This window comes from Rhinolophus ferrumequinum, chromosome X, assembly GCF_004115265.2.
Source record: "Rhinolophus ferrumequinum isolate MPI-CBG mRhiFer1 chromosome X, mRhiFer1_v1.p, whole genome shotgun sequence".
Lineage (NCBI taxonomy): Eukaryota > Metazoa > Chordata > Mammalia > Chiroptera > Rhinolophidae > Rhinolophus > Rhinolophus ferrumequinum.
This window is the reverse complement of record NC_046284.1, coordinates 85,070,919-85,088,763: the sequence shown is the minus strand read 5'-3', so window position 1 is coordinate 85,088,763 and position 17,845 is coordinate 85,070,919. Positions and strand designations below refer to the sequence as shown.

Below are 17,845 nucleotides of genomic sequence, written 5' to 3'. Positions count from 1 at the left end.
CAAAAGCAAAGGGAGAGCAATTATCTGTTCCTCTGCGGGAGTAAGATAATGGAAAACCTGTGTCAAAATTATAACTCAGAAGAAACCTGAGCATTTTGGTTCTCCTTGTTTAGGTCAACAAATTATTTTAATAGTATTTTATGTTTTAAAAAGTTAAAAGTTCATTGTGTTTCATGTAATTTGAGTGAGTTTCAACTTCTAATATTTCTATCAGCAAGCATAATCTCCTAATATTCAAAATAGATTTTTTTGTAAGACAACTTTTTGCAAGCCCTTTAATGTTGGTGAATCTTTATTAGTGGTTAAAATTAGATTTCTTTTCTAGCAGACTTCGTTATCATAGGGGGAATAGTCTCAAAAGTATGTTCTCTCCATTTTAAAAACAGCTATTGCCATTTTATTCTTTGGGCTATCTGGCATTTCACTGGTTTTGTTTTATGACCAGATCCCGAAACTTTCTACTGCATAAACCTGTTGCTGAATCTGTGGTAGCAAAATTCTCTCAAAGGTGTAGTTGTTCTCTGCAGAACATAATTGTGTATTTTAGGAAAAACAGCCAGGAGTTTTAGACACTATAACCTCCTATGAGAATTTGACACCAAGTTGGGTAGCCAAAGGTGAATTTAATGGACTTTTAGGACCAATCGCTTCAAATATATAGACAAGGTTCAGCCATTCCAGTAAAAGGGCCAGTAAGATTCTTAATAAAATTGACATAGTATCTATCATGTATAGTTGACCCTTGAACAACACAGGTTTGAACTATGCAGGTCCACCTACACAATCGGCCCTTTGTATTTGCCTCTGCAGATTCAACCATCTGCAGATTCAACCAACTGTAGATCGAAAAATGGTATTTTTGCATTGCCATCCACGGTTTCCCAACTGCAGGTCAAAAATGCTATTTTCGACCTGCAGTTGGTTGAATCCATGGACGTGAAGGGCTGACTGTAGTTAAGTTTTGGGGGACTCAAAAGTTATATGAGGATTTTCAACTGACTTGGGCCTAACTCCCACGTTGTTCAAGGGTCAACTGTATATTTGACTACAAAACCTATCAAAGCCCTCCTACAGAAAGTGAATTTGCTTCAGAGGTTTTGTTTTGTTTTTGTTTTTGTTTTGCTCTTGTTCTTGCCCATCCCTAGGAGCCATTCTCAGTTTCCTTCGGGTGTAGCAAAGCCTCTCATTTTCAGTAGCAAGTGGGCTGACAGTGTTTCAGTAGTTGCTTTGCTGACAATTGTGGAAGGAACATCAGGAGTGATTTAATATTGGTCTTTTTCTTTCTGATCTCCTCTCCTGAAAACCCATTACTCAGAAGAGCTGCATGCCTCACTGAGGCTGTCTGAACTAAAATATGCTTCTTTCTTTTTCCCGTTCCAGGGAGCCTTTGCCTACATAGTCAATTATTTCATGTACGTCCTCTGGGCTCTGCTATTTGCCTTCCTTGCCGTATCTCTTGTCAAAGTGTTCGCGCCTTATGCTTGTGGCTCCGGAATCCCTGAGGTGAGTCTCTAAAATGGCTTATCATTGTTAACGATAATGAATCCTGTTTGATTAAAACCTTTAATATGTATTCCAGCACATAGCACAATATGAATATTAAACAGGATCAGATCCTGAGGCAATCTAGGGCCTTTCTAGATCTTCCCTACATCTCCTCCCAGCCTGGGCCACCTGGACATTAAAGGGGTTGATTCCTAGTCTCCTGTGAGTTCATGGTGAGCTTTGCCCTACTCCCTACGAAGGAGCTCACAGGGTAGATCCCAAGATCAACTTTTTAGAGCAGAAGAAATAAAACTATTTTGCTGTATTTCCTATAACCCGATTTGGGCTAGAAAAAAAGTGGTTAAAATTCCTGTTTCTAACTATTCTGGGTGTAGCTTGCTTGACAGTGACTGAAACCACTGAGATTTAAGGTTACCCAGATGACCTCTTTGTTTCCTGACCAAGTCGTAGTTACAAATATTTCTGGCAGAGAATGAAGACTATACTAGTCTCTAAGGAAAATACCCTCCCTTTCTACCTCTCCTCCATATACACACTCTCATACTTAAAATACTGCCTTGCCTAGCTATCCACGTGGCAAAAGAAAGAAACAGAATTCATGAGAGAGAGAGAGAGACAGAGACAGAGACAGAAAGAAAGAGAGAGCGAGAGAGAGAGAGAAAGAAAAGAAAGAAAGAGAGAGAGAGAGAGAGAGAGAGAGAGAGAGAGAGAGAGAGAAAGAAAGGAAGGAAGGAAGGAAGGAAGGAAGGAAGGAAGGAAGGAAGGAAGGAAGGAAGGAAGGAAGAAAGGAAGGAAGGAAGGAAGGAAGAAAAGGAAAGAAAGGGAAAGAAAAGAGAAAGAAGAAACAGGAAAACTTAAAGAATAGTTCTCACTTTCTTGGACTCCTTGGCTCCCTCTCAAACTGGGATCACTGTATGTCACTTGTTCAAAAGTTATAGTTTCTATAATGAGGTCCAGATTATTGCTTCTTAGCCTGGTGTACTTGCTTAGTCTATGTTCAATCTCTCTGTGTTTGACCTACAGATAAAAACTATCTTGAGTGGTTTCATTATTAGGGGCTATTTGGGGAAGTGGACCCTGATTATCAAAACCATCACATTGGTGCTGGCAGTGTCATCTGGCCTGAGCCTGGGCAAAGAGGGCCCCCTAGTGCACGTGGCTTGCTGCTGTGGGAACATTTTGTGCCACTGCTTCAACAAATACAGGAAGAACGAAGCCAAGCGCAGAGAGGTAATAACAAATGGCCTTAATAGTCTCTTTCTCCATTTTTTTTTTTTTTGGTAAGGGCATAAATGGTACAGTCTTAGCAATGCGAATTTGGGTATTCTACCAATATTAATGCAAATATCCTTTGACCCAGAAGTTCCACTTCTAGGAATTTATCTTGTAGGCATCCTAGCATGTGTGTGTGCCGAAAGGTGTATGGGGATATGTGTAGTCAGTACAGCATTTGTCAACATAGTGAAAAATTGAAACACTCACAATGTGCATCAACAGGGAACTGATTGAATAGATAATATTCTGTCCATACTGTGGAATAGTATGCAACTGTTAAAAAGACCGAGATAGCACTTTGTATACTGACACGGAAAGATGACTAGAAAACACAATTAGGTTTTAAAAAAACAATTTCAGAATAATGTGTATAGTATAATTCAATTAATGTTTTTCAAAGGTGTGTATATGTGTACCTAGAAAGAAAATGTCTGGAAAGTGCTTTTATCCCAAACTGTTAAAAATATCTGCATCTGGTGAATGGGAAAATGAGGTGGTGGTGAAAGAGAAGGAAACACTTAAACTTTTTATTATATATAAGTCTATACAAGTGTGTGCTGTTTCTATTACAAAATAAGTTACAAAAACAATAGTTTTTTTTTAAAGAAGTTGTTTATTCCTGTGAAACAATACACATTCAGCATGTGTTTCAGATGCCAGCTTTTTCATGTTTTATTTCTACCTGCCACCACACAAAATTCATTTCTCTCTGTATTAGATCTCCCTCTGCCTTTTGCCTTAACCCGCTGCATTAGTCCAACCGCAGCATGTCTGTAGTGGTTCTCATGTTTATGCGGTTGTTAATGTATATCATTTTGAGGAGAAAGAACATTTTTTAAAAAAATGTTCCAAGTCATTGGCTGCTTTTTGTCCTGCTATAATTAAGGATTTAAGAAAATAATGGTTCTTGCTCTGTATTCCTTTAGTTACAAAGAAATCACGTATGGAATGGGTCAAGACCAAGGTCATTTCATTAGAAAGGGTTTTCACAAAATTGGAACCTAGAGATTTATTTTGAAAACAAAACAAAAAAATAAGTAAATAAAAAACCATAAGACCCAGAAGGAAACTCAAAAATGTTGAAATTTCAAGTATGGAATAATACATTTTGATAGTTCAAGGGGGAAAGTTCCTGGCAGGAGAGGAAGAAAGGCTAGAAGGAGGGGGGGGGGGAGAGAGAGAGAGAGAGAGAGAGAGAGAGAGAGAGAGAGAGACAGAGAGACAGAGAGAGAGAGACAGAGAGAGAGAGAGAGAGAGAGAGAGAAAGATCTGAGTAGATTGTTGAGTTAGCTGTCAAATGGTGGAGGGACATAAAGGCAGTATTAAATCGGTGAGGTTGTTGTATGGGAATAATGTACACCAGAAGCTAAAGAGTTGGAAAAAAAAAACCATTTTGGGGCAGCCGGTTAGGTCAGAGCGTGATGCTTGTAACACCAGGGTTGCTGGCTCAATCCCCACATTGGGCCAGTGTGAGCTGCGCCCTCCACAACTAGATTGAAACAACTAGTTGACTTGGAGCAGATAGGTCCTGGGAAAACACACTTTAAATAAATAAAAGTTTAAAAAAAACCATTTTAACTGGCAAGAGTGAAGTGTTGGTTTTTGCTGGTTTTGCATGGGTACAGGTGGCTTTGAAACTAGATTGCTGGTTACTTTCATTCCATAAAATTGGTATTTTTGTTTGAATCATTTCTCATAAAATGAAAGGGGAGTTTGATTTGGCTGTTTTTCTGTACAGATTCCATATATTTCTCTAACTAGACTCATGAATACTTGAATCTTCAGTTTACTTCCCATTGCTTATTTAAACTTTTTAGTTATTAATATTTTTTCCTGTTGATCAGTGGCAACGCTTTTGTGTCCCACGGCCTTGTCAAAGTGGAAAGATGATTGAGAGTAAAATAGGGATTTGATAAGGAAGGGCATAGACAGACTCCACTCTACAACATAAAATTAAAGCAAGCTAGCCACCTCGATTCTTTCTTCTCCTGCCTATTCATCCTAAACAGAGTCATGGAGATCCCCCTTCTCAAGTTCCGGTGTTGACTGCCCTCATCCTTCTCAGATGAAAGCCATTATAGCCATAAATTTCTAAGTCCTCCCCAGCTAGCACCAGATAGCTCACTCTTTCCTCCCCTTCTTTTTCGTGGGCCATCCTGCACTCCCAGAGAAACCTGCCTACGCATTTTGCCAAGAGCCATTTTATACTTCAAAAATTCTTAATTTTGTTCAATTTTTCTTTGAAATACTTCCTTCCTTACCCCAAATCATATATCACTCCACAGCAACCAGAATCCAATGAAAGGATTTTATCCTTCTATTAATTCTGGTGTTTCTCATGCTCCGCCCCTGCCTCCTCTCCCTTTAACTTGCCACACCCAAACATACTTAGATCTTCTCTCCCCTTAAAAATCTATCCCCAGCCTTGCTCGTAGTTGCCTCCCTAATTCATTCCACAGGTCACTAGGCATGGAGTACGATGCACAGTGCAAGAAGCCCTAAATACCTAATGTATGAATATTTGCAGCTCCTGAATACAGCGAGCCAGTTGTGTCTTCAGTTTTGTATCATTAGAGCCTTCTTAAAAATCTCATTTAAAAAGCATTCCTTTACAAAGAAAGTGCTATGCAAACACATCACTGTAAGTACTTCATTTCGGTGGTGGATAGGTCTACAAAGTCAAGTTCAGTTACTGAATTGGGAGTATTGGGGTTGGGGGCATGAAATGGAATAAAGCACATACCTAAATTAATTACAAAGGAAAGCCCCTCTACCTGTTCAGGCATGTGAACCATGCGTTCAAACTCCAGCGTATGATGTTTGCTCTCAAAGGAAATATAAACTGAACTTCATTTTTGATAAACTGGATGTGGAACATGTAAAGATTTTTAAAAAATATATTTTAGTAACCACTAACATTCCTTTTAAAACTGATTGAAGGTAGGAAAGTGGTATTATTCTGTCACTAATTTTGAATTTTGGATTGTAGGTCTTGTCGGCTGCAGCAGCAGCTGGTGTATCTGTCGCCTTTGGGGCACCTATTGGCGGAGTATTATTCAGCCTAGAAGAGGTAACTGCTTTTAACTGTCTGTAGCCCATACACATGGAATCGGGTCCAGTATCTGTGTATGTGGCAGTCCCAAAGTGCTCTGTGCAATTCAGTGCTTTGCTATGTGACCAGAGATCTCTGGGCAGTTTTCATCCTCAACTCTTAGCTCCTACAGCACCAACTTTTCACCTGAAACAGTTTCTGCATATTGACTAAGTTTGCTTTCTTGCCTTCTCTCTTATAGGTCAGCTACTATTTTCCCCTCAAAACTTTGTGGCGTTCGTTCTTTGCTGCCTTGGTGGCAGCATTTACTCTACGTTCCATCAATCCGTTTGGGAACAGCCGCCTGGTTCTATTTTACGTGGAGTTTCACACCCCATGGCATCTCTTTGAGCTTGTGCCATTCATTCTACTGGGTATTTTTGGTGGTCTGTGGGGAGCTTTGTTTATCCGCACAAACATTGCCTGGTGCCGGAAGCGTAAGACCACCCAATTGGGCAAGTATCCTGTCATAGAGGTACTCGTCGTGACAGCCATCACTGCCATCCTGGCTTTCCCCAATGAATACACCCGAATGAGCACAAGTGAGCTCATTTCTGAGCTGTTTAATGACTGTGGCCTTCTGGACTCCTCCAAGCTCTGTGATTATGAGAACCGTTTCAACACAAGCAAGGGGGATGAACTGCCCGACAGACCCGCTGGTGTGGGAGTCTACAGTGCCATGTGGCAGCTGGCCTTGACACTCATAATGAAAATTGTTATTACTATATTCACCTTTGGCATGAAGGTGAGGAGATTCTTTTGGTACTTGGTGGATGTATGTGTGACTGTGGGTTTGGGGGGCAAAGCCAAGATATCATGCAATCCTCATAGCTCATGTAGCACTTCCAACTTTACCTAATGTTATATTCCTCAACCCCCAAAGCCTTTGTACCCCCACATGCCCTTGTAACTTCTTAGACGATCGTACCTCTATCTAAAATTGTCCAAGCCTAGTTGTAGGCCAAATGCAAACGTCAGTGCTGAGATTTTTAAGTAGAAATGTTGTCTTCTTTTCTGTGGAAAATATATTTTTCCCCTCAAAAAGGATGGTGAGGTATTTGTTCCAGTGCATTGTGTATTAAAACACTATCTGGCCAACATAGTGTTGGTCCTTATAAGATGGCTTTAGAGTTTACCCCTAAAGCAAAAAAAAAAAAAAAAAAAAAGGAAAAAAAAGTACATTGAACCAAATGAAGTTGCTGATATTCAACCATTTTGACCACTATAATGGCAATTTGGTATGGTTTAGCTCAATATATAGCTAAATGTATTTTTTTACGGTTGGTATCAATGTCCCATTATCAAGAACTTCACAGGTGATCCTAAATTAATATTTAAACAGTCAAAAGCTGACATCAGGCCAGCATGTTTTACTTTTAGTACCCATTATCATTTCAATGCTTCAGAAGAAACCAGAAAAGACATTTTGTTAAGGTATTTTCCTCCTCCTTCCTAGATTTTTATTTATTTGTGTCTTTTCTTTAGCTACCTACTACCAAGTTATTTCCCTGTATTCTCTGGGGAAATGGAGATTCAAACCAGGGAATTAGAGACAGCAACTCATTTTAGGCAGTACCGTAATCTCTATCCCCCTCAGCACCCTGGAAAGTTTTGCAGTACTTATTGAGTTTCACCTGTGGCTTCATTCTTTGATTTGAAATGAATTTTCAGACCATCAGATCCACTCAGATTCAAATGTACTCCAAAAATCAAAAACAGGCTATTTAAAATGGGTGCTCTACAGACAAGATTTCAGGAGGAAGGTGCTATTATTCCCAAAGCACAGAGAACCTAAGGTTCAGAGAGGTTAAGTAACTCACCCAAGGCCACAATTTAATCCGTTGTTTTGATTATCCTTCTCATCATTTCCCTCTCTTAGCTCAGAAAACTGAGAGTTCACTCTAGTGTCCTAGGAGTCAAAAAAAGAGTGGGGAGACAGATGAGAGTTCCTTTTCTGTATCGTGATGCAACCATAGTCACTACTTCATTTAAAAAAGTAATTGTTTACTGTTTCTTTATATCATTATGAAATAAACTGAAACCTCATGTGCCATATCTTTGTGGGGGCAGTGGGTTAAGATTCAACACATGAGGGTGGTTATGAGCATTACGTTTAAACCCCAGCACCACTATTTACTAAATTTTGGCCTTGGGTGAGTTACTTAACCTCTCTGAACCTTAGGTTCTTTGTGATTTGGGAATAATAGCACCTTCCTCCTGAAATCTTGTCTGTAGAGCATCCAGCACAGAACATGGTAGTCAATAAGGGATAATTACTGTTGATAAGAATTCAAAATTGCGGAAAATGTCTGCATATATGAGAAACTCCATCTGTTTTCCTTTTTCTTTGGGAAAGGCTTAATTTCTGCCTCCAGTTCTGTGTTGGTCTGGAGAGTTCAGGCTCTAGCCTGATGGACCCCGAATAAGGGTAAGCTGCTTTGCAGTCATACTTGCCTGCACGTCCCAGAGAACCTCTAGTCGCTGTAGTGTTACACAAATCTTTACAGCCACTTGCTAGCATAGTGCATAGTTACGTTGTCATTGGCCTGTTTGCTTCGCAGAGGGTCAACCCTCTAGGCCTTACACATGCCGGGCACTCGCAGCATTTCTCACTAACCACCTATTGCTTTCTCTTTGCAGATCCCTTCTGGCCTCTTTATCCCTAGCATGGCTGTCGGTGCTATAGCAGGTCGACTTTTAGGCGTAGGAATGGAACAACTGGCTTATTATCACCATGACTGGGCCATCTTCAATAGCTGGTGTAGCCAAGGAGCTGATTGTATCACCCCTGGCCTTTACGCGATGGTTGGGGCTGCAGCCTGCTTAGGTGAGTAGTGTTTGCACTGATTTCACAGAAGTTGCTACCCAGGTGACATAATAAAGAAGAGGGATATTAAACACAATTGATTGCAGATTTTTTTTTTTCTCTCAGAGTGAATTTATTTTTTTATTTTTTATTTTTTTAATTTATTGGGGTGACAATTGTTAGTAAAATTACATAGATTTCAGGTGTGCAATTCTGTATCACATCATCCATAAATCACACTGTGTTTTCACCACCCAGAGTCAGCTCCCCTTCCATCACCATACATTTGATCCCCCTCACCCTCATCCCCCACCCCCCAACCCCCTTACCCTCTGGTAACCACCAAATTACGTCCCCCAGATTAATTTTCAAACCCGTGGCCATCCTGTGGTCACCAACTGCCCTCCAATCCCCTCACCCTCCCCCACACCCCCCACCCCTCCCGCCCATCTAGCAACCCTCAGTTTTTCCTCTTTGTCTCCAAAACTGTTTCTGATTAGTTCATTCACTTATTCTTTTCTTTAGAATCCGCAAATAAGTGAGATCATATGGTACTTATCTTTCTCTGTCTGACTTATTTCGCTTAACATAATGTTGATTTTTTTAAGTGACCATTTCCTGTTGGGTTTGCCATTTTTCAAGTGCTATAAGAAAGCGTTCTTTACCATATATCTACATTCCTCCCCTTTGAGAATAATTCCATCATACTGAGGAAATAATCAGTAATTTAGGCAAAGCTATCTGTACAAGAATGTTCATCATGGTATTATTTATAATAGCAAGAAGTCAGTATCAGCCTAAATGTGCACAGTAAGGGATCAGTTAAATAAATTATGGTACATCCATATAATGTTATACTATGCAGTCATTGAATGTGATGTTCATATTTAACATATGTAACTATAATATTAAATAAATTTGTAATAAGATACAAAACATAAAGTGTGTGTGGGGGCATTAGGGAATTTAACATATAATATGAGCTGACCTATATGTAAAAACCATATATTTTTGCATAATAAACAACTTGGAAAAGTCATTCAAAATTTTTACTCTGCTTATTTCTAGATAGTGAGCTTACAGATAATGACTATCTTTTATAGATTTTTTTCTCTGAATTTTCCACGAGGGGTCTACACATCCCAGAGAACCTCTAGTTTCTGTAGTGTTACACAAATTGTGGATATCTTCTGTAATTACTTTTATAATTGGGGGAGAGTAATAGACAAATAAAACAAAAAGAAGAATCAAGAAAGCATCTTGTATTTTGTAGATGTGATTTTTAGACATCTCATTTGTGTCCATTGTAAACGTCCTTTAATGCATTGCTGGGGTCTGTGCAGTTGTAGGTGAGACCTCCTTTTAGCAATGTTTCTGGTAAGTAAGCTTTTCCTGAATGGGGCCAGTAACAGACTGATCATTGTAATGGATCCTGTACTTTTCCTGCCTTCAGAATCCTATGTCTGTTTCTTTGCAGGTGGGGTGACTCGGATGACTGTTTCTCTTGTTGTCATAATGTTTGAACTAACTGGTGGCTTGGAATACATTGTGCCTCTGATGGCTGCAGCAATGACAAGCAAGTGGGTGGCAGATGCTCTTGGGAGGGAGGGCATCTATGATGCCCACATCCGTCTCAATGGATACCCCTTTCTTGAAGCCAAAGAAGAGTTTGCTCATAAGACTCTGGCAATGGATGTGATGAAACCCCGGAGAAATGATCCGTCGTTGACTGTCCTTACTCAGGACAGTATGACCGTGGAAGACGTAGAGACCATAATCACTGAAACCACTTACAGTGGCTTCCCAGTAGTGGTGTCCCGGGAGTCCCAAAGACTTGTGGGATTTGTCCTCCGAAGAGATCTCATTATTTCAATTGGTAAGGATTTCAGAAAGGGGATAATGGAATCCACTATGGAAATTAATAAATATTCACGAAATGGAGGAAGATGGAGGGAAGAGGGGACTGGTTAGGGGCCAGAAGGATAGAAATAGCATTCCCAACTTGTTTTTCTCTACTTTTCAAATAGAAAATGCTCGAAAGAAACAAGATGGAGTTGTGAGCACGTCCATAATTTATTTCACTGAGCATTCTCCTCCGATGCCACCATACACTCCACCCACCCTAAAGCTTCGGAACATCCTGGATCTCAGCCCCTTCACTGTGACTGACCTTACCCCCATGGAGATCGTCGTGGATATCTTCCGCAAGCTGGGACTGCGGCAGTGCCTGGTTACACACAATGGGTGAGAGCTCTTTTGCGAGGGCGAATTGGATTGTGGGAGAAAGACTGTAGAGAGATAAAGAAGAACCTAATTCACAGGAGCATTCGTAGCATTTCTAGGCCTTTTGAAGCTCTGAGATGAAGATGTATGTGTCTCTTTTATTGTCATAATTAATAGAAAATGAGTTTGGGGGAAGAAGGTGGGTTTGAGAGATGTGAACTGCTGGTTGCACGTTATAAATAACTCAGTTCCTCTTCCACAAATGAAATGGCTGTTTTCTCATAAACAGGTAGCACTGAAATTATAACGGTATTAAGTGGTATATGTATAGTATTTGGTCCTTACGATACCTTTGTTATTATTATTTGAGGATGAGAAAATGAAGTTTCAGTGAGGTTTAAAGAACCCTTTATGCCAGAGCTCTCGGTTAATATATAGTAGATGTAGGCTTTAAACACAAGTCTGACGCCCAGGCCAAGGCTCTTTCTTTTTGGGATGTTTCTTATCCAGTAAAGGAAGCCGTGCTATTTTCTTTTTATTGGAAAAGAAAGGAAGTTGAGGAGAAGGGTAGATTTTTTTCTGAACATGGTATGTTAATCCAGCAATTACATAAGAATTGCAGCCTGTAAAATTTCTAAACGGTGTAACAGATGTCTTGCAGGATTTAAATAAGGATGGGGACTTTCCCTAACTGATACATTCAGCATTCACTGAATCCCTACTTCATGAAAGAAGGTATTCCACTAGACTCCAAGGAGACAGAAAAATGAATAAAACCCTTCTCTGCCCCTAAGGAGGATGCAATGTTACAGGGAAGCTAAGAACACACAAATGTATATAGCACAACAGCAGACAAGACAAGTGCAGGAAACGGGGTTGTTGGGTGGAAGGCACAGTTATTGTTGGCTTGTAGGATCAGGGAAGGTGTTCTGGAAGAGCAATATTTCAACTGGGTTGCAAAAGGTGAGTAAGATCCATGTATGTAGTGAAGAATATTTAAACCAGAGGAGACTGCAGGATCTGAGACCTAGAAACACGAAATGCTTGCAGCATGTTGAGGGACCCATGCATTGTCCCATTGGCCTGCTGCACATATCCTTGTCCTGTTGTCTCATCATCGGCAAATACAGATTGCAGTCAAAGACAGAGTTGAAAAGGGCTGAGGAGGAAAAGTGTCACCTTTGAGAATGTTATTTTAACTGCAGATTCATTTTGGTTTTGTTCTCTTGTTTTGTCTTCTAGGCGATTGCTTGGAATCATTACCAAGAAGGATGTGTTAAAACATATAGCACAGATGGCAAACCAAGATCCGGATTCCATTCTCTTCAACTAGAATCACAGGGTTGTGCTAGATACTGAACAGGAAGGACATTGCAGACTATGGATGTGTTTTATTAACTGGGTACCCAAAACACATTTCCCATATTGGATGGTGAAGTTATATTAGTGTTTTGTCTCTTTCCTAGAAGTTAACCAGTTGCACTACATAATAATCTCTGGAAATTAATCTTCTGTTTAGGAGAAAATGCAGTTAGGCTTCTGTGGTATTGCATTAGGAAGATTTCATGAAAAAGTAAACAAGATTGCTATGGTTTATTTCTTTTTCTTTTTTTTAAAGATTTTTTAAAAAAAATTAAAACATAATTGTTAGCCAATATGCAATCACTGAAAACTATGCAAGAAAAATTCCAACAGTCCTGACTGATAGCCTGCAGGAAACTCATGAAAAGGTCACTTTTTTGGACTCTAACTGTCATTGGTGGAAGATGAAGTGTAAAATAAGGGGCTTTGCTTTTCCAACCACAGAAAAGAAAGCCAGAAGGAAAATAGTAACGGTATTTTCCAGACTGTGAAAATTCAGTTCAAATGTTATCTTGTTGCTGTTACAATATTTAGCATTATTAGTTTTTTTGTGTGTGTATGTATATGTTAATTTTAATACCTGATTATAAGACAATGCTGCTTTGGTTAATCTCCTCTAGATGAATTTAGAGAGGTTGATTTTATAGCTTGCTTGTTCCTGGTACTCTTTTGAAGTGCACAAAGATAAGTTACTGATCTTTCTCCTTGTCTGCAAGAAGGGTAACTTTCCATATGGCATTTGTTAGCTAGTAGACAAGGGCTTTGCCGTGAATTGGTTAGTAGCAAGGAAAGATTTCTCTAGCTTCCTTGAAATGAATGATTAGTGAAGTGCTAAGCAAAGTCAACGACTAGGAATTTCACATTTTGTGAGGTCCCAACTAATCCTCTTACCCAGATGCCACCTCCATGAGTGATGGTGCTTTAGGCTTCTGGAATATGTAACAATAGTAAAGGGAACCAAGTTCAACTACATACCAGGGAAGATTCTGAGCTATAGCTGCATTTTCATGCATTCCTTTGTAAAGACCACCAGGACTAAAATAACTGGACACTCACGCCTCCTCCCAGTGTGAAGTACATAGAGCAGGCCAGTGTTGTCCCTGTGAACATGATTTTAGGCTCGGGGTACTTTCAGTAATATTCAAGGCATTGGAACAGGGTAGGCAGCTGTGACTCCCTTGAGGCTCCTTAGAATTCTCGATAAAACGCAGAACCATCCTAAGACCCAGGGTTGTGGACAAGGCCTGGTGACATCAAAGGTGCTTGTATCCAATTGAAAAGGTGCCTGTCTCAATTTCCTACCACCTTAACTGCAGTAGAAAACATCACAGCGTAAGGACACCTGGTGGAATTACAGAGCCACCACCATCATTCCGACCACTGTTTCATTTTCTACAGTTTTACCCCCGTGCAGTTAGTTGTTCCCCCTCCATTCTTTGCCCCTTCCCACTCCTCAGCCCTGAGTCCTCTGTTTGGAATCGAGTACTCTGCCTGGTTAATCATTCCTATTACAAAAAATAACTCCCAGGGGTAGTTAAGTAGTAAACCAAGCCTCAGTGATCTTATGGCACGTGGACCAGAGGTAACGCACAGCCATTTGCTTTGCCCTGTAGCCCAGTCACTGCTGCCATGCCTCAATTTCCACACAGATGCCCACAGCAATGAGACTTAACTGCCAGGGGTGAGAGTTCAGCCTTTCCCATTTTACAAGTCTGTTCCCAACACTTCCCTCCATCCTTTTGGCCTAGAATCAGCAGTCACTCAGCATATCCTCCCCAGCCTCCCACCTCCCATCCCCAGACATCTCAGTATACCTCATTTAAAAGCTACTGTTCCTGGATTCTAGGATTTTTTACCCCTAGTTCTTTCCAAAATCTGAAATTCTTTTATTGCCCAGAACTGGGTAGCCAAGGCTTATTTTGATTTTTATCCTTAAAATATCAAGGCAGTCACCAGAGCTTCTCCTTTTAAGTGTATCACTCTAGCATTTTAATGAAAGAGAAAAAACTCTAGGTTAATTATATGATAGTCATGATTCAGTAACTTTACATCTTTTGTCCCTTCCGTGCCACTGATTTCCTCACGTGAGATGTGGCGACTTTATCTGACTACCCCTGTATTTTGTGTAGAAATCAAAGTTCTCATCTGTATATTTCTGGTTCACTACCTATCTTTTTTGTATTAGCCATCCAGCTAAAGTTTTCAAAACAGGAAATGTTTGTATTTCTGGTATTCAACAACAGTGAAAGATTTGGTTGTGTTTCGTAGTGCAGCAGCGATATGGAGTTTGCCTTTGTATTTCTTCTAGGCTCTGTTTTTGATTTTAGACAGATGAGCCAGTGTTAAGGTGCTACTTCAGAGAATAAATTCAAGAAATCAGATAACACTGTGCCAAGGTATACTTTCTAGATGCTAAGCACCGATTGGCCCTCCAGAGAATAATATCCCTTTGATACCTCACTCCTGATAAATCTCATTCATTAACCTCAGCTTCTCAGGAATCCTTGTAACTCATATGCTAAAAGTAGCTGTAGTGTATGGTATCCATTATATGTCTAATCCTATGGTTTGGCTCAAAGGTTGGCTAATTGTGGCTAGAGCTCCCTGCTAGACTGCTGGCTCAGCACCTTTACACTCAGAGTTTCTTGCTTTGAGGCAAAGGAAAATATTCTTCCTGACATTGCCAATTCAGCAGTTGGACATGCTTAACCAACAAACAAAGCCCATGTAGGGAGGTCTGTCAGTAGCCTCAAATGGCCACATACCTCAATGGCAAAAGACTAGATAATCTGTGATTTAAAAATGAATATGAGTTGAGACTGGTCTATTTTGGTATTAAAAAAAGAAAATTGCCTGACACAAGGGAAGGATTTACAAAAGAATGCCAGTAAGTGCTTCAAGAGAGTTAGGATTTTCCAAGGAAAAATATCTGGTAGACATCTAACCATGAAAGGAGTGAGAATCTATAGATTTGTAAAAATCTGCTATATTTTATATCTTCAATGTAAAGAATTAAAGAAGCTGAAGCAGTTAATGGATAATTAGTTATACCATTGGAAGGAAGAAGCAAGGGACTGGAAATGTAAAATAAAGGCCACTTTCAAGATCATTTGTATTTAAATGTTCAGATGGTCTCCTCCTTTCTGGCTCTGGTGGCCTTCTGGCTCAGCCCAGCTGTGGAGCAGAGGTGTATAGTCCACAGAACAGATATCCTCTGGTGGATAATCTGACGTTTGTGATACTTTGGATTTGCCAGCTGGCAGAGCAAACAAGTAATTGTTTTGGCATCAGAGGCTGAATCTGAACCCTTTACAGGAAGAGCAGAGCACAATATTAATTTCTCTAGCCCTCCTTCAGTTGTGTTTCAACATGCGAATGATAAAGTAATGGAGACTTAGTGTGGTCTAAAGCTGCAAAGTAATTCTCACTCATGTTACGAACCTGTTCAGGGGCAGGGAGAGCAAGTATGTTTTAAAAACTGAGCATGCAATAGAGTCCATCATAGAATGTAATCGTTGCTGTATGTTTTAAATATTTAAATCACCTGTTCTGATTGGATCTTAATCTTGGTTTGTTTTGATAGGCAGTGAGAGGGAAGGTGTACTTGTTACCCTGCGGTATCTTTTCTTTTTATTATTTTTTATTTTGTTATTTTTATTTTTATTTAAATTTTATTGGGGAACATTGGGGAACAGTGTGTTTCTACAGGGCCCATCAGCTCCAATAGATTGTCCTTCAGTCTATTTGTGGAGGGCTCAGCTCACTGGCCCATGTGGGAATCAAACCGGCAACCCTGTTGTTCAGAGCTCACGCTGTAACCAACTGAGCCATCTGGCTGCCCCCCCCCTTTTTTTTAGATAAATTGCAAGGAGTGCAATTTTTGAAGTTGAGTTTTTAATAATGGTAGTGAAGACAGTATTGAGAATTTGAAACAGCCAGTGTGTTTTATATTGCCAAAGTACTTACTGATGACTGACCACATTATATTGTGAAGAACCAGTTTACCCACGCTGGAGCAGAGCCAAATACCGGCCATCCATCAGTTCAGAGAAAGCAGGAGAGCATCTTTCATAGTAGTGCATAGAGTATTGAGCTCTTGAAAACCCTGAGAAAAAAATCAGGACTTTAGAAAACAAATGGGAGGTAGAATAGTGAGTCCTTTAAAAAAAAAAAAATAGATGTCTGTATATGTGCTCTGAACCTAAGTATCCTAAAACCTTGATTTTTTTTTTTTTTAAACCATCTTTGGGATTGCCTGGATTCCCTTTGGAAAGGGAATGGAGAGTTGTGGCAGTAGAAAAGCCTTAGTAAGAAAATATATGAGTTCCTGTAAGATGGTGGAAGAAAGGCCAGCCATACATCCTGGCATTTATAAACTGCTTGATCATATGACTCAACGGAAGAGTCAAATACTCTTCTAAAGACCAGGCTTTCCAAGCAAGAGCATTTGGCTGGAGTAAGTCTACTTTTATGGAGAGGCCTGACCCAAGACATCTGCTTACTGCCTAAATGATAAGCTTTAGGTAGATTGTCTTGAATTTTGATGGCAAAATATTTTTAAATCTGTATTTTTAGCCTCCCCAGTGTGTACTTATTGTATATTAGAAAGAAAAAAGTGAGGGTTTCTCAAATCAGAGCTCAGGGAACTGTATAAATTTGAAGTGAAATCGTTGTAGTGGACCTGTGGGGACCGCTCAACTTTGCTCTGCCTCAATTTTGGTTGTTTGCTCCAAGGAGAGAAGTTCTTGGAATAGTAGGTGTTAGCAACTTCAAGTTATTCCACAAACGTATGCTGGCCACAGTCTCATTTCTGAACATCTGGATCTGGGCAAAGTTTTGAAGTGATATAGGGAACAAGATTGTTTTTTCCACTGTGTAGTCTGATTTTGCCAAATCACCCAAGAAAGAAAGTATATGTTGTGCGGAGTTTGCATTTCTTGGAGGGGACCTATCGAGTCGCCCAGCCCAATCCTGCAGTCATAAATTCCTACCTCTAAGTTCCTGCCAAAGGGTCTTCAGCCTCTGTGTGCACACTCATTGAATGAATGCTTTGCCTAAAGAAAGGCATTTGATGGTGTAAAAATATGAGGGTTTAAAAAAATGATCTCTGCCTCTCCTTCTTTTTATCCCACCCTCCCTCTCCTCTCCTCAACTCTCCTCTCCTCTCTTCTCTTCTCCTCTTCTCTCTTCTCCCTCGCCCACTCTCCCATGCCCTAAATTCAAAACTTTCTCAATCGTTACAAACATATTGTTTTTTCATTATGGACCTGGGAAGGGAGAAGATTGTTCTGAAAATACAGAATGGAAGATAAGGCTGCTTGATGGGGCCAACAGGGCTTTGCTTCACTGTAGGGGTGAGAGCCAGTGGTATTTGTCAAGAGCTTTAGCATCTCAAGGCAGTATTCACTGAAGTATACATTGCTAAACCTTTTTATTATGTACTAGTCCAAATCTATTGAAAGTCAGAGGCAGTCGAGGATTTGGTGAGTGAAATGTCATCTAGCAAAACGGGAATGAGGGAATGGCCTCAGATGGTTTTATCAGGGCAGGAATCTTCAGCCTCATTATCGTATTGAGTGTAC

At 40.1% G+C, this 17,845-nt stretch overlaps 1 protein-coding gene across 2 annotated transcripts in view; it reads left to right on the top strand.

Moving 5' to 3' along the window:
* The window catches only part of CLCN5 (chloride voltage-gated channel 5), a 156,545-nt gene extending 141,998 nt beyond the window's left edge, over positions 1-14,547 (top strand). For both annotated transcript variants that reach the window (XM_033109254.1, XM_033109263.1), the window contains 8 exons: positions 1,381-1,503; positions 2,530-2,736; positions 5,771-5,851; positions 6,075-6,617; positions 8,513-8,699; positions 10,156-10,554; positions 10,706-10,922; positions 12,144-14,547. In XM_033109254.1, the coding sequence (XP_032965145.1) occupies positions 1,381-1,503; positions 2,530-2,736; positions 5,771-5,851; positions 6,075-6,617; positions 8,513-8,699; positions 10,156-10,554; positions 10,706-10,922; positions 12,144-12,234 (1,848 nt within the window). In that variant the 3' untranslated portion in view covers positions 12,235-14,547. The remainder of the gene's footprint in view (positions 1-1,380; positions 1,504-2,529; positions 2,737-5,770; positions 5,852-6,074; positions 6,618-8,512; positions 8,700-10,155; positions 10,555-10,705; positions 10,923-12,143) is intronic.
* Positions 14,548-17,845: the final 3,298 nt, after the last annotated feature.